This window comes from Phoca vitulina, unplaced genomic scaffold (assembly GCF_004348235.1).
Source record: "Phoca vitulina isolate PV1807 unplaced genomic scaffold, GSC_HSeal_1.0 scaffold6, whole genome shotgun sequence".
In the NCBI taxonomy this organism is placed as follows: Eukaryota; Metazoa; Chordata; class Mammalia; order Carnivora; family Phocidae; genus Phoca; species Phoca vitulina.
The window spans coordinates 59,470,321-59,487,932 of record NW_022589709.1 but is presented as its reverse complement, the minus strand read 5'-3'; the positions used below and the strand labels follow the sequence as shown (position 1 = coordinate 59,487,932).

Genomic DNA, 17,612 nt, shown 5'->3' with positions numbered 1-17,612 from the left:
AATTTACTCCACTTGTGTGAAATATTAGCTAAGCCAAGGTCTTGCTGTAAAATAACATGTTTGATTCTGCACTTCTTACTTGGTGTTTAGACAGAATAGCAATATTACCTACTGTTATGGACATTTTATGATTTTGTGCAGGATTCACTGTTTAGTCTGTTTTAGAAAAGAATAAAACTTTATAAGATTTGAAAGAAATCTTACAAAATTAATGGCAATCTACATCAGATGTCTAAACTTTTTATTTAGAAATAAATGTGATCTTTCATATGAAATGAGTAAGATTTTTCTAAAGGCTGTATGTAGGTGCATTTAGACTCCTCCATCTTTCCAAATTACAGTCTTTCTATTCCTACATATTGGTGTAATAGATTGTAAAGGACATGTAGAGCATTATCTCTCAAATTAAACCTTATCTTTTGATAGATGCTTTTTAAGATCACGTAGACTAAAAATAATGTAGGTTCTCCTTTAGCCTTCCTCATAGAATTTGTAAGTATATGTACTTTTCTTTGTTGACTTGTTTGTTCTTTACCTTCTCAACTAGATTATAATGGAAGAATATAAGCAGTTCAGTTCCAAGTGCTTAGTGACCAGAATTAGGATATGGGAATTTTGTAATTTTTAGTTGTTTTAAACGGTTGTATTTTTCATTTTCATTGCATGTGGTATTTAATCCAAGCAGTGAATCAAATACAAAAATTTATCAGTAAGCTTTTGAAATCTATGTATTCATGAGAAAAATGAAAGAATTTGCCGTTTTAATCTTTAGTTAGCCTGAGATCTTAGTTGGTCAGTAACTGATTCTGTAAATAGTAAAAACAGAAATAGTGTTTGTGGTGTGGTTGAGAAAAACTAATGATAATAGAAGCAAACTAATGTTGAGTACATATTTTGAGCATCATGTTAAGTATGCTAAGCAATTTCCATGGAATTGTGTTGTATTCATTTCTTACAACCTTAGTATTTTTCACATCTCAAGATGCAGAAACCAAGACTTAGATTTAACCTAATTATCTAAGGCCAGACTGCGAGTAATAGGTAAAGCAGAGCTTTAAACGTACAGTGGGTTTCCCTGATTTAATTTGGTTAGATATTTCCTGGATATGTGTATGTATTTTCACAATTCATGTATAAACTACAACATATTATGATACCTTCTGATGCCCATGGTAAACCTCCATTTCCCACTTCAGCTGATGATACCATAAGCCTAAAAATTGTACCATACATCTATAGTTTTAATGGTTCTGATAGGCTATTATTATGGCTATTTTATGATTTCATCAACAGCCAAGCTGTTGTTTCATTACAAACAGATTCAGTATCTTTGTGATTAAAGCAGCAGACTGAAAACCATGAAGGGTGTACTGTTTGCTTTGCAATCATTTCCATGTGTTATGAATTCTTATCAGATGTTGGGAAATAGCAGGCTTAAGCTAACTGCAAGTACTACATCTATGGTCCCAGAAACAATGATCTGTAATGGACATATGTTTAGCTGTCAGCCTGCTTAATAAGGTCTCTAAACAAATTCATTTATTGTCCACTTCATTTTCATAGATTAGAGTTCTTTTGAAAAGTCAAACATGGGGTGCCTGAGTGGTTCAGTTGGTTAAGCGTCTCCTTTCGGCTCAGGTCATGATCTCAGGGTCTTGGGATCGAGCCCCACATCAGGCTCACTGCTCAGCAGGAGTCTCCTTCTCCCTCTGTGCTCTCTCTCAAATAAATAAATAAAATCTTTAAAAAAAAAAAAAAAGGCATGTCAACCAGTCAGATCTTTTTTTTTTTTGAAGGTGAATGTTAGAAAAGGTCAGTGTTTGAGTTCATCACCCTAACATTAAGATGATATTTCTCATGCCATAAGAAAAAAGAACAGATAGAACTCAAAATTTTTCTAAGGCACATTCCTGGAAACAAGAAAAAGAGAAAAGCACCTGGGAGGGCGCCTGGGTGGCTCAGTTGACTGAGCATCCTACTCTTGGTTTTGGCTCAGGTCATGATCTCAGAATTGTGAGACCGAGCCCCACCATCAGGCTCCGCACTCAGCAGGGAGTCTGCCTGAGATTCTCTCTCCCTCTCCCTTTGCACCTCCCCTCACTTGTGCGGGCTCTCTCTCTCTCTCTGAAATAAATAAAATCTTCTTTTAAAAAAGCATCTGGGAAAAAATAAAAACTGACTGAAAATTATGCAAGATAATTGTTGCCATTTTAAATCCTCAGTCTCAAGTTGAAAAGCTGCACAATTTAAAACATTGCAAGATTTTCAACTACTACTATAAAGTAATACAGTCTGATAAAAATGCACACACACTATAGTTATAAAAACTTTCCCGTGTAGTCACTTATTCATAATGTCTTCTGTTGTATAAAAAAAAGTTCAGCTTAAAAATAAGGTATTCAGGGGCGCCTGGGTGGCTCAGTCGTTAAGCGTCTGCCTTCGGCTCAGGTCGTGATCCCAGGGTCCTGGGATCGAGCCCCGCATCGGGCTCCCTGCTCAGCGGGAAGCCTGCTTCTCCCTCTCCCACTCCCGCTGCTTGTGTTCCCTCTCTCGCTATAGCTCTCTGTCAAATAAATAAATAAAATCTTAAAAAAAAATAAGGTATTCAACTCTAAATGTACTGTTCACTCAGTGAGTAGTTAGCAAACTAAGTGAGAAGCCACATAAAGAATCAGGAGCCTCTATCATGTTTACAATTCCATTCTTGGCTTGGGCAATATTGAAAAAAATCTCTTACTATCTTCACACTTCACTTTTTTGTATCTAAGATGAAATGACTATATTTGGCATCTCACCATTTCCTTCAATACTGGGTTTTAAGATCCTTAATACAAAGAAGTTGAAATAGAATGATTCTGACCTTGCTCAGAATGTACTTGAGTGATGGTAAAACTGAGGCAAGGAAGGAGGATTAATTGCTTGTGGCCATATCATGATGTTGGGTCTAGGTCTTCTGACAAACATGTCTCTGTTTTTACCAAAATGTTTTGTTTAATCTTTGAAATGGACATTAGATTTAAAAAGAAAAAACAACCCATCAATGACATTAGAGTAGATGCTTTTAATAGTGTAACACTTAGTATCATTTTACCATCAATTTTTACTAAAATGATTAATTTTTATTTAAAGTTTTAATTATTTAAATTGCTTGTGTAATTTAAGTCATGAATTTATTGTAGTATATTTGTCACTAAGAAACCCTGATAGTGCTCTTACTCTGACTCATTCTCAATCTTTGCATCAGCCTTGTTATAATACACATGCTGAATACAGCCACAGTTTATAGATGAGAAACCTAAGGCTCAGTGAGGTTGGCAACCTTGCCCCAATGCTGTGCTCAGGTGCCACTTTCTCTATAATGTACTGAAAGCTGAGGGAAATTTTAGTAGATGGAAATAGGGAGGAAAGATCATTTTAGGTAAAATGGAAATAGCATGAACAAGGGGATATGTGTACTGAAGCTGAAAGTTCACCAACATATGACTGGTATGTTTTGGCTAAAATTTAGAGTAACTGTAGAGGATATGTGAGAGATTAGGTTGAAAAAGTAGTTTGAAGGTAGCTAACAGGAGGGACTCAGATGCTTGGGAAACAAAGTAGTGCACACTTGAGTAGGATTTGGGGAGTTATGAACATTAGGGGAGTAGAATTACAGGGTATGGCGTAAGTATGCTAAATGAATGGAAGAAAGGCCAAACCGGAGGCACACAGGCCAGGTGGGTGGGCTGGTGTGATAGTGCAGTTGTGAAAATCCGAACAGCTGTCACTGACTACAGAAAGGAAGAGACTTCGTGAAGGAAGGATGTGACCACTAATCAGCTATAAAAAGTAAGGGAGTAATAGTAGAAGGTGGGCCTGACAACCAGCATTCTGGTGGTCAAAAATAGGAAAGACAGAAATAAAGTGATTTTTTTGAGAAGCCAAAGTGATCAGTCTGACTTTTAAATGGTAAATTTGATGCACTTGTGGACTATCTAATAGAAGTAACCATCTGGCATTTAGAAATGTGATTTAAGCTTGAAAGTGGAAATATATAAAGAGCATCAGGCTAACAGTCTTGATTTTATACATTGAGTGCATCAAGATAGATGGAATTGAAGTCCTGAATGTGGATGAAATCTAAAGAGAAAGGGAGAAGGTTGACTAGGCTACTGAGAAGCCCCTAAATTTGAGGAGCAGGGGTCAAAGAGTAGAACCCAATGGAAACAGACAGAATATTAGAAATGTAGAAGATCTGGCATGACACTATGTCTGAGATTGCAAAAGGTCGCAGGTAAGGTGGTCAAGAAAGATTCTAATGAAGGTCTAAGTTACCATCGAAAAGGAAGCCATTGAAACTTGTTATTAGGAAGTCATAAGTTACTTTTTCTAAGACAGCAATTTAAATAGTGTATGGGTTACTAGTAAGGTATTAAAATAGGTGGATAGTAGGTAAAATGAAGCAATAAGAGCAGGTGAGAAATTGGGTATAAAAAAAAAAATTGAAAGCTCAAAGCTGTAGAGAAATTGGAGAAAAATATTCCCACCTGGTCACTCATAAATGCTTGGCATTTAGACTCTGTCCCAGATTCTCTTCCTAGCTCTATCTTTTGTTACTAGCCCCAACCCCTATAAATATTTATGCTATAGCATAATGTTTTAACACTCACCCTGTGTTTTCCTGCCTCCCTGTTTTGATTTAAACACACTGCTTAGGTGCCTCTTCACTTTATCTCCACATGGGTGGTTAATTCCTATTCATCTTTCAGGGCTTAGGTCAAATTTCTCCTCTGTGAAGCCATCCCTTATTTAGCTTACTGTAATCTTTTCGTCTATGAATTGTAAAATGCTTCAGTCATTTCTTTGTCATGGCAGGTCTCCACTTTTTATTATGTACTGTTATTATTTATTTATGTACAAGATTTATGTCCCTCCTTGGAATTTAGGCTCCTTGGAGATTTTCTCAAGGTATTAGTGTACTATAATGTAAAGAATACAGACAATCCCATTTTTAGTTTGGACCTCTATCAGCTACTGATAGATTGTGTGACATCAGGCTAAGTATTTAATCTCCACAAGCCTCAGACTTCTTATCTGTAAAATGCCTATACCACAGGTTATTGAGAAGATTAAGTGGTAAGGGAGGTGACTGATTTAAAGAATCTAGCTAAGTTAGGTTCCTTTCCCTCCTTATTCACCTTGACTTCTGTGCCATCACTCAGAATGGTACTGTACAGATATTAGATGCTCCAGAAGTTATTGAATAAATTAGTAATTTCTTTGCTGTTATTAAATATATAAAGGCTACTATAATTTCTAGGCTGTTGATATTTTATTGGGCTGATTTCTTTAAAGAAATGCTTTTTTCCATTGGACCAGATAAAAAAATATTACAATGCAGAATTATCTGGTGGATAATGGTGATATCATACAAACCATATTAAAATTCAAATGAATTTAAACTAGAAACATACTTATTAGGGAAAAAAATGAATTAGCTCAGAGTTAATAGTTTACAGAAGGCTTTTCTTTCTTTTTTTTGAGAGTGGGAGAGAATGGGGGTGGGAGGGAGAACAGAGGAAGAGGGAGAGAGAGAGAATCTTCAAGCAGACCCTCCACTGAGTACAGAGCCCGATGTGGGGCTCGATCCCAGGACCCTGAGATCATGACCTGAGCCAAAATCAAGAATCGGATGCTTAACTGACTGAGCCACCCAGGCACCCCAGAAGTCATTTCTTTTATCATACAAACAGAAGCTAGGCTCTGAGGGCAAAAAGATGCTGATTGGACTCTAAAGCAAGCCCCTAATTTGGCAGTATAAGGTGACATGTACTCCAGGCTTACAATTTTTATTCTCATTTTAACACATTTAAATATATTCTAGTGCCAGTAGATAAGATTATATTCCAGAGAATATAAGATTGGGAACCCTAAAATTAGACTGTGACCTAAGGACTAGTTTAAAAACTTTCACTTCATTCCAGGAGTTATGGATTCCACAAGTAGCAACAAATAGCGTTGTTCCAGTAGTCTGGAAGATTTTGACAATGTTGTAAATTCTGAATCATTTGAAAAATCCAGTATAATGAAGCAATTTTTAATAATCTTATAGACCTTCCCTTCTCTGTCTCACTTTGTCTTTTTTGAGTTTGTATTCATCCTTATTTAGTTTGTATGTTATTATGGCTACTTCAATAGTGCATCCAAGTCTTTGACTATTTAAGGATAGATCTTTAGAAGCTGGCATTATGCGTTTATTGCCCTTTATAAAAATTATGAACAGAGTTAATCTCCATATGTAATAGACGTAACATTTATTTATAGTAAATAACATAATAAAGAAATATTCCTACATCACAAACAATCCTTAACTGTAGTGCTATTTTAAACATGATCTAAATAATAATAGCTACCATCTGTTGAACATGTATTCGGTGCCCAGTATTTTAAATATCTTACCCCCATTTTATAGTTGAAGAAACTGAGTCTCAGATAAGTAATTGTTCTTAGGTCGCTCAGATAATAAGTGATAGAGTTAGCCTTTAAATCAGGACTTTCTGAATTCGAAGTTAATCCTGTTGATTATTATGCTTTACTGCCTCTACAACAGTATACACTGCCATTGCCTCTCCTATTTTGCATACTTCAAATTACTCTCATAATTAGTTTGTTCAGTCATCATGCAGTATTTCCTATTCAACTTTCAAAATAGTCCTTTCCTCAAAGACCTTAGTATTCAGAAAACATCTAAATTTCTGAATTACTTACCAAATTAAAATTTTTTAAAAATAGTATAATAAAAAGATAATGGTATTTAGCAGATAGAGCAAAGATGTGGTTGCTATTCCCTGTGCTCAAGTAACTTCAAGAAATAGGAAGTAATTACATTTATCTGAGGAATACATAGTGAGAGCCTAAACTAGGCATTGATGTTGAGAGTCAAGAGGAGTAGCTATATATGAGAGAGATTAGAAAATGACATATTTCGACAGTGATTCGGTGAAAGGGTGGGGGAACAGTCCCAGAGGAAGTTTAAAGTCTGGTCATTAGGAGGAAAATGGTTCCACAATCACATAGAGACTTCCAGAAAAGGAACAGATTTGGGCAGGGAAGAGATGACTTCAAGTTTGAACATAGTTTGTAATTATGCAGCATCTAGCCTCCGCTATCCATCTAGATCTGGGACCTCGAAATGTGACTAGTTTAATGTACTAATGTAATGAGATGTCCTGTACCAGATTTAGAACATTTAATACGAAAAAGAATGTAAAATATTGTATTAATATTTTTATATTGGTTGCATGTTGAAATAGTGATATTTTGGACATACTAAATTACTGAGTTAAAATAAGTTCTTAAGATTAATTTAACCTGTTTCCTTTTATCTTTTTTTTAATGTGGTTCCTAAGAAACTTAAAATTGCATATACGTCTTACCTTATAATTCTATTGGACAGCACTAATGTACATGGAGATTTGTAATGGATAGTTAGAAATGCAGGACCAAAAAATCAGGACAAAACATCCAGATTTAGAAATAACATATATAAAAGTGATATTTGATGTTATGAGATTAGATAAAAATGCCAGTGTACAGGATATGGAAATGAGAAAAATGTTATAGGCTGAGAACAGAACAAGTAATTAAGACAATAAGAATTGGAGAATCAAGACTCTAAAGTGATACATAGTCTGATTAGAATAGAATTTCAAGAAGGAAGGAGTGGGTAATATCATTGAATGATAGAGAAGCCAAAGAGGAAAAGGCAGCCTAAGAAAAGACCATTGAATTTGGTTGATACGGAAGCAGTTTCAGTAGAGTATAAGAAGGATAGATTGCAAGAGATTAAGAAGTTCAAGGTTGAGAAAGTAGACTCTATACATAAACTGTTCTTTCAGGGAAGGAGTCCACTGATGAAGATAATCATCACTTGATTGGAGCAGAGTCCAGGGAAATTTGAGTATGTTTGTTGGCTGAATGAAAGGATCAGTGAAGTAGGAGTGCTTGGAGTTGTAAGGAAGAGAAGATAATTGCTATAGGGCAGTCCTAATGTACTAGATCCCAAACCTGAATGCATATTGGAATCACCTGGGGAACCTGTTACAAGGGCAAATTCCCAGGCAACATCTCAACATCTAACAAAATAATATTCTCTGGAGGTTTGTCTCCTGGAGCATGTTGTGAACAAATTCTTCTAGGTGATTATGATATATTCATAAGGACAAACAAATCAAGAAAATTAAAGGTGCTGGTGGGGATATTAGTGAAATAATTGACCGGATCAGCAGAGTAGCGCAGCGGAAGCGTGCTGGGCCCATAACTGACCGGATCATCTAGAATGGTTAGAGTGCCAGGTGGGTAAGAATAGGGCTGATGGATCATGAACTATAAAGGTGTTGGCTTTCATTATAACATAAGTGAGCACAGGTTCAATAGGAATGAAAGACTGAGAAAGTTAAAAAGGTAGTAGATTTTGATCAGAAAGGGAAGTTTCAGAATTCAGGATCTTGGAGGCAAAGCAGATAGAAAATAAAGCTATATGTGTTTGATAAAGGTAAAAAGAACTGAGCTGTGCACATTGTAAGACCTATCAGTTTGGTAACTGATACAGGACAGTGTTTTAAAAGGGAAAAAAAAAACAAAGTATAAGATTTGGGGATCAAGAAGAAGCACAAAGGTTGAATCGTAGTATGGAACTATTTAGACTTAAGATTTCACAAAAGCTTGGCTTGGATTTCTTTTAGACCTTTTCCAGACTTGTTACCTACTCAGATTTACAATGTTCTTTGAGTATCTGTTATCCATTTTAGCTTTTATTGAAATAGAGTGGATGCCTGATATTCACAGATGTGAAATGCAAAGTTTTGACTGGTCACAAGTGACCCTAATTGTTCACGTCATGGGTACCAAGCACATGAATGTGAATCTGCCCTAAAACTGGCTTGTAGAAACTAGTCACATAGCAACTTGTAGTGAAGTCAGTATTTACATCTCAGTTTACCTTTAATATATGATTGTATTAATCATCAGAATACCGCAGCCTGCTAGGTTTCACAGAAGAGGAAATTATTTGCCAAATTGTGGTATTATATGAGTTAAAAATTGAATTTTAAAAATTCAGTTTAAAGCATTTTAGCACTGCACCTAGCATGTAATTGCTTAATAAATGGTAGCTACTGGTGCCAGTTCAGGAATTCATCAAGTTTTAAAGCTACATCTTTTTGTGTATATACAGGTTTAGAGAATAGAATTTCTCTTAAAATTTTGTTTTGATTCAGGATCTCCATGATTTATTAAACTGGAACTAGAATGTTAAATTCACAGCTGAATTAGAAGGAGAACAGTGGGTCATTGATCACTTATTTATTCTGTTTGATATATTTGAAAGGGAGTATATTTTATAGGTAATTCATGTTATATTGCTATTATGAAAAGTTGCAGCTCTTAAAATATCCCTTAGCTATGTTCCCATACCACAATAGACATGTAAGAAACAAAATGTATTACATTATTTATTTTGTTTTTCTTAGAGATTTAGTGTACCTGAAAACCAATAATCCTGTTTTTGCTAAGCAGTTTTCTCTTTCAGTGTGTTATATAGTTACATAACTGTTTTTGCTTTACAGTGACGAGCTCAGAAAAGAAGCAAGACAGTTAAAGCGGGAACTCTTAGCAGCAAAACAAAAAAAAGCAGAAAATGCAGCAAAACAAGCAGAAAAGAAAAGTGACGGTAAGGATATTTATCAGGTTTTTATTTTCACTTGGTACATTTCCTTCTTCCATCCATCTCCTCTTCCTTCCTTTTCTCCTCTTTCCCTCCTCCTTCCTTCCTGAGTTTTGCTTTTTTTTTTTTTTTAATACTTTCTTTGGATAGTTAGCCAATAAAATAAATTTCTAGTTAAGATTTTGTCTAAGAAGTAAATTCAGGCAAACATGATCATAACTATTATTCTAAAAAGCTTAATGAAAACTAACAGACTTCACATCAGACAAAACTTAAATACCATAACACCTATCTAGGAGTGCACAAGAATGGAATGTTCATTTTTTATATTGTATACCCTTTAAAACATTAAGAAAAGCATTTAGGCCCTATGTTTGGGGCCTTGTAAACATTTGTGCATTGGTTTGAATAGTATGAAATATAAAGTCTTGTTTTTGTTTTTTTGTTTATGTTAAGACACTGAAAATCTAAAATACTAATAAAGCTGATCAAAATCCAACCAAAATAATACCCTGCTATTTATACAGGTTAAATGTGTTCTTCATTTTACTATGATTTTTATGAAGCTAAAAGGGCTTTTAAAAAGCTATTTCACTGATGATCTTTAGTTTGAAACTGTTTCATCTATAAAACACGTAATGTCCAATTTCCAAATTAACAGATTGGAACCCTCTGTTTTCTTTTCACAATGATAAATTACACTGTGGATCCAGTGAACATGATCAGAAATTTTATTGTTGGCTTTAATAATATGTACTAAATTTGGCTTAACAAATCTGCTTTATGCATATGTCTTCTATATTCTCCTGCTTTTTGGACACCAAGAAGTACTTTTATCTACCAGATTCTGTAACAGTTACTGGAGATATATCAAAGAATAAGATGCCACATCTAGCCTTCAAGATTACATATTCTAATACAGAACACTGGTACAGCTTTTGGCCATAGGCATTAGTATTGATTTTTAAGTACCAAAAGTAATACCACATAACTATCTAAAGGACATAGTTCTTAGATTATTTGCATCATATCCACAACTGACTATTATAGTAAATAAAGGCAGGTACTTCAGGAAGAATTCAAAGTCACTGAAATATATTTGAATGAAACTATTAAAAAATTAACTCACTATAATGACACAAATTACAAGCTGAATTTGAAAGAAAGGATAAACTTATGTATGACTAGGTCATGTAGGTAAAGTATAACCCAGAAGAGAAACAAGCTATATTGGCAATACTGAGATTTGAAAGAAGTATAGTGAGGGTTATTTTATTTTTAAGTTTAGACATAATTTTCTCAGAGTATTGTTCCTTATAATTAAAAGCATTTTAAATATATGAAAGTAATTCCTTTCAACTAAGAAAAGCTTTTCCTTGAACTTTCAATTCATTTTTGAGCTAATAATTATTAGTATGCCCGTGTCTCAAGAACCATGCAGGGCCAGAGGTATGAAGTTGGCAAGAGATGGATGGTTCTTGCCTTTGTAGTTTATGATCTAGGAGTGAGAGAATTGGAAATACATAATTACTGTAATAGTGCTCTACAGTTAAGGCTTATATTAGATATAAGAAGTGCTGTTTTAACTTATTAATTTGCCTTTGAAATATTAAATGCAATTAAAGAAAGGTTTGAATCTTAGAATGATTTCTTAACACGAAAGAGAAGATTCTTCTAGAGCTTATTTCAGTCTCTTAATGAGAAAATTAGCCACGTTAAAACCTTTTTTATACCATAATTAGAGAATTATATTAGTAATTACTTTTCTGAATTTAATGTTGCTTATATCTTCTAGAAATACCTGGATTTTCCTTAAATCTGAATGTCAGTTAAAATTAGCTTCCACAAAAAGTGGGGCATTTTATTAATTTATTTTTGATTGTTTTATTTTTAAATAATTTTAGTCCTGCAAAAAAGTTACAGAGTTCCCATATACTTTTAATGTTAAGGTCTTACATAACCATAGTACAATGATTAAAACCAAGCAATTAATGTTGATACATTACTCTTGACTAACTACAGACCTTATTAGAATTTCACCAGTTTTCCCACTAACGACCTTTTTCTGTTCTATTTGTCCATCCAGAATTCCATATTACATTTAGTCATCATGTCTCTTCTTAGTCTCCTCTGATCTGTGACAGTTCTTCATTCTTTTCTTGTCTTTCATGTTCTTGACACTTTGAAGAGTCCTGGTTAGATATTTTGTAGAATGTCTTATTTGAGTTTGTCTGATGTTTTCTCATGATTAGATTAAAGTTATGCATTTTTTTTGGCAAGATTGCCACAGAAATGATATGTCCTTCCCAGTGCATTATAAAGTTACCTATTGTCTTTTTAGTCATGATACTACCTGGATCACTAGTTTAAAGTAGTGTCTGTTGAGCTGCTACATTCTAAAGTTACTTTTTCCCTTTGAGCTTTTAAGTAGATGGGGAAAAAATACTTCGACACCCTCTATCCTGTTTCTTTTCAAGCTTCCCCCCACTAATTTTAGTATCCATTGGTGGATCTTGCCTATAGGCAACAGTTATTTACGGTGGTGTTCTAGTGGTGACTTTATTTCCCTGATTCCCACTACTTTTATTACTTGGAATTCTTCTATAAGAAAGATCTCTCTCTCTTTATGTATTTATTTACTTATTTACATCAATTTGGGCTTGTGAATATTTATTTTGTTCTATGTATTATAATCCCAAACTATCATTATTTATTTTGTTGCTCATATAGTACCAGAATTGATCATTAGTAGTTCCTTCAGGTTGGCTCCTGTGTCTTTGCAACTTGCTCCCAACTTTGAGCACATTTTTACTTTCAAGCACAAGATGCTCCAGGTTGATCTTGCGTTTTCCCCTCTCCAGGCCTGAAATTAACCACTTCTCCAAGAAATGCTCGTTTTCCATTGTATTTGGCAATAAGAAACCAAGATCTAGGCACTAAGTCAGTCTTTTTATTTTGATTCTCATAATTTTACAGTGCTGTTAGAAGCAATATTGTTATATCACCATCTTATTAGACTACTGAACAAAATTTGCTTTTAGCCCCTATCTATGATGCATTATGAATTACCTTTTTCTTGGAATTGTATTTCCTCTAAACTTACTTTACCTTTTTAAATTGACTAGTATGGCTGATGCTAGAAAATTGTATATTATGAAAGATTTGTGAATTTCAGTAAACACTACATTATGTTTGAAATTCACATGTTTCTATGGAGTTTTTAAGTCTAGTTTTCCTTCTTGCCCCATGATTAAAAATGACACCATGAGACATCTCACTGCACAGCATTTTGGAAACAAAGTAGAATTTTAAGCATCCCTGAATGTCAGAACTTAGCCTATCTTCCCAGCTGAAAGATATTCCATGGTTAGAACTGTATAAACTCTGGGAACAGATCCAAAGGTTCTCATAAGCATTTTCATAGTAAGATCATCACAGGGAAAGAAGTTGAAAGTATTATTTGACTTTGGCTCTATAACTTCATACATCAGCTGAACCTATTCAGGAAGATTTCTTGATTGGGCTATATGGCTGCATATCTGGCTTTTATAAAACATTTTATTTTAATCCAAGACTAAATTATCTGAGTAGTGTCGCAACTCTGGATGATTTGGTCTTTTGAATATTATATAGTATATCTAGAAATTAAATTTCTAGATATAGTATATTGCCAATATTGATCTAGATATAGTATATTGCCAATATTGCCAGTAAACTTAAAAGGAGATAATCTATATTTAAAAAAAGGCTTTTAGATATTTTGGTGTGTAAACTATTGTGTAATATAGACCTATCTGCTAAATGAATTTCCATCTGGATGCATGTACCACATCTGCTAGTATAGACAGACTAAAAATATACTAATTTTGGTATTTTTAATAGTAATTTTGATAGTAATACTAAGTGCTTATTATATGTAACACTACAAGTTATAAGAATACTTTAGAGTATTATATCTTCTCAAAAAATAAACAGGAATGTATTAAGATTTTTAAGTCCAGTTACTAGCAGTGAAGTTATTTAAGCCTGTGTGACTCCATTTTCTTACTATAAATCCAGGTAGAAAATGCTTTGTGTACCCCTCAAGGTTCTTGTAAGAAGTAAATTAGATAATGAGAAGACCTTTAATAAATTTACAGTGCTATATAAAAATAATTTTAAATTTGTAAGGAGAAAAATATAGCTATTTCTGGTTCCATTTTGTCCTATCCAAATCCTACAAATGGAAATTTTGAATTTTAATACTGTGTTAGTTGCAGTTAAAGCCTGTAATCAATATAGCTATATATAAACACAACATAAATCAAAATTTCAAAATAAATATTCCTTTCATGTGCTTTCACAATTACATTTCCATAATCATATTCTTTGTTAAAAGGGTTGTAAGCTTGTCTACATGCTTAAGTAAAGCATCCAGTAGTATTATTTCCTGATTTTTTGAAGTTATCTGGCTAACACTTGCTGACTATTGCCACTTCACTTTAGAATTTAATGTAACATCCTCAGATTAAAAGTACTTGGGAATAAACCCATCAGAACAAAAAAGCTTTGTATTCTAATGCCTGTGCTTTAATCAACCCAGTTTTGGCCTTCTTGTGTGAATCGAGGCCTCCCACCTAGCATTTAGCCAAGTGTTCTAATAGATGTGATACTTTATTGGGGCTTCTGTCATTTTATGAAATCTCCTTTGATCAGAGAGCAATATTCCTTTGGTCTTACAATCTTTACCCAGTTTCTTGGGCCAGATCCTTAGCCAGATTTATACAGACAACAGGAATTTATATTCTAACTATAGCTGTACTTCTAAATCTCTTTTATCACCTTGGGCAAGTTACTTTAAAATCAGGACCCATCTGTTTCTCTCTATATAAATATAAGATAAATAAAATGTGCTATTCCTATTTTTATAATGTTTTACTGTTAAGTATTTCCTTTTTATTAACTCCTTAAATTCCATTATGACAAAAAATAAAATACTTTTGTTGCTTTTACACCAGTAAATACTTTGGGCCTCATACAGTTGAACAATCCTAATTCTATTGCTATTTGATATTACCTTATTGTGGTGATAGTGCCATGGGTATAGGCACACATCCAAACCCATCAAACTATACATGTCCAGACACGTGCAGCTCTTTTATATACCAGCCATGCCTCAACAGAGCTGCCCCCCCTCAAGAATATTAATCCATAGCCCAAAAACCCCCTGACATCTCTGCCCTTGTAAAAAAACATATACTTACAATTGAGCCAACCTTTTAATCTTTTGAAAACCAGTGTAAAACAGAGCTTCCTCTATGTAGTAAAAATGTATATAGGACCATCCATTTTCTCTTCAGTCTTCCCAGGAAAGCTCAAAGTCTGCTATTCCTTATATCACAAGGATAGTTTCAGGTAACAAATATGATTATACCTCTAGATAAGAAAAGCATTCCATAAATATAACCTCATAATTTTTGCCATTGGTTTGCCATCTAAATACGTTTAAAGGCTTCAGATAACATATTTAAAAAGGCTTCACTAAATGAAAAAAAACAGAACATCGAGGAATAAAGCCATTATTTTAGTCTACAATTAGAATTTTTGATGATAGTGTGAAAATTGACTTTAAAATTCAAAACAGTTAGGTCGTATTCTCAGTTGAATACAGAGTCTGCAGTAGGTTCTAACACCCCAGTTTTAGGTAAAGAAGGAATGTAATATTATACTTTAGATACCAGCAATGTCAGGAGAAATGTACTGCAGAACAATCCTATTTACAACCGGGGAGTCTCTTTAGTCCCAGGGTAAATCATCCAGGCCTGTGCAGAGGGTTTTCATACCAATTTTGAATAAGATTGATAGTTAATCAGAGATAGAGTTGGCTTCCTATATTGGCTCTGTCAGATTCTTTAATAAACTATATAATCCTTTTCATTAAATTATATCTCTAAGTCCTTTCCAGGTTTCTTTGAGTTTCATCATATCAAAACTAGTACCAAACTGAACATAGTCACATAGAGATACAAGTTTGGACATACTCTCTAATCAGTTTTAGAGAGATAAGGTATCAGATCCTCTTTTCACACAATACCTGTTCTCTGACTAGTGCCAGAAATTAGAGGAGGAAGGGCAATCTGAGCTTGTAAATCAAGTAAGAATTTTAAAGCCTCTTCATGAACACATCCCTGGGGTGTTGTGTACCTCTCAAATTGCACCAGGCCAATTCAAGTTTCGTCAGACTCTCTTTTTAACACTGGATTAAGTCAGACTAGGGCCCCTCAGGCTTGATAGGTTGTAAAAGTATATAGTTTTTGACTACTTTTCATCTATCTAACATATGATGTTAAACTAGCATAATCTTGGTTTTTATAAGACACAGAAGCTCTTTTAGAATGTTAGCTCTGTGTTGTGCCTAATACCATGTAGAATTCATTCTTCTCACTAAGCAAACTGGTACTTTTTTCCAAAGCACTTAACTTCCTTCAGGTACTTGAGTCATCATTTTTTTCTTGGAGACTGTAAGTATCAAGCCTATTTTTCCCATAGTCTACTCTTAATCTTTATGCCAACTTTTAATGTTATTTACATAGAAAAGTAAAAGTATATTTGCAGTTGACTCATAGAAAGCCTCTCAGGCCAGCCATCAGTAATACTCTATTTATTCTTATTTTGTGCATGGTACTAATAAATTGATTATCCAGTTCTAAGTTCAGAACAGATGAAAGAATAATAAAAGTGAGGGACAGTACCCTTTAAAAGGGGAAATGTTATGGTATATGAAGTATACCTCAAGAATTAGAAAATAAATAAATAAGCAGAAGAAAAGCCAGGATAGGGGCTGGCCTATGGATCTTGCTTGCCCACTATTTTACCAGACTTAAACAAAATTAAAAATAAAAAGAGAGAGAGAAAGGCACAGCTAGGGACATTTATTCTGGCAGCAACAAGAGCTGATAGCCGACCACTTGACAGTAAGTAATAAAACACAATTACTAATAGGAGTGGAATATTATGGATTTGTTGTACTTCATTATATTTGGAGAGCATGTTAGTATTAAAGTTATTGATGCTCATTCAATTAAGAAAAGTTTAGACGGTACTTATTATTGTTTAGCAAGGCAGAGATTGGGCAATGATTGTAACCTAACTGGTAAATAGAAATTTTTTTTTAATTATTTTACTCAATTAAAGATTCTCTTTTTTGAAATATTCAGTTATATGGAATACTTCATTTCTTAGAAGTCCTAGAAAAATAAAGACTCCCTCTGTAGCCAGGATGATCAGTCTCTAAAGTAAAATTGTATTAAATACCTGTCACTACCTTCGTGTGCCAGAAAGCATGCTATATTTTTAACAATGTCTTTCAATAATAAAATTTTTTAAATAGTAAAGACTTTTAAAGGCAGATAGCAAATGTAAAGATGTGCATATCCTCACATCTAGACCAAGAATTTCATCTTTTGGTAGAGTGGCTAAGAGATGATCATCTCTAATTTGAGAGTCCATGAAATACTTTGTTCTTTTTTGGACAGTCCATCTCAGACTTTCTCACTAGGCATCACGAGCAAATCCTGTTGAGCTTTACTTTGAGAATCATACATTATGGGTATATTTAATTTTATGTGCAATGAAAAATAAACTTTAACCAGTCCTCCTCATCTATTGTTTGTTTGTTTGTTTGTTTTTTATGTGCCAGTGTGTTAGGGGTATCTCTTTGCAGCCCTTTACTGTTTTAAAATAGTTTTATTTAAAATAAGCATTATTTCTGCCTGGTGATGGATGTAATTCCAATATAGGAAATTTGACAAGAGCCTTTAGCTATATTTTTAGTAACTGCACTTTTTCTTCCTCTTACTAATATTGCTGCTATTCCTAACCCAGTAAAAATAGGTTTGTTAATTGATACAGATAAGTAATAATCTTTGGT

The 17,612-nt window shown here is 33.9% G+C and overlaps 1 protein-coding gene across 1 annotated transcript in view; it reads left to right on the top strand.

Moving 5' to 3' along the window:
* Positions 1 to 17,612, top strand: part of CWC27 (CWC27 spliceosome associated cyclophilin) — a 192,489-nt gene that overhangs the window by 85,276 nt on the left and 89,601 nt on the right. The window contains exon 11 of the mRNA XM_032404340.1: positions 9,606 to 9,709. Coding sequence (XP_032260231.1) covers positions 9,606 to 9,709 — 104 coding nt within the window. The remainder of the gene's footprint in view (positions 1 to 9,605; positions 9,710 to 17,612) is intronic.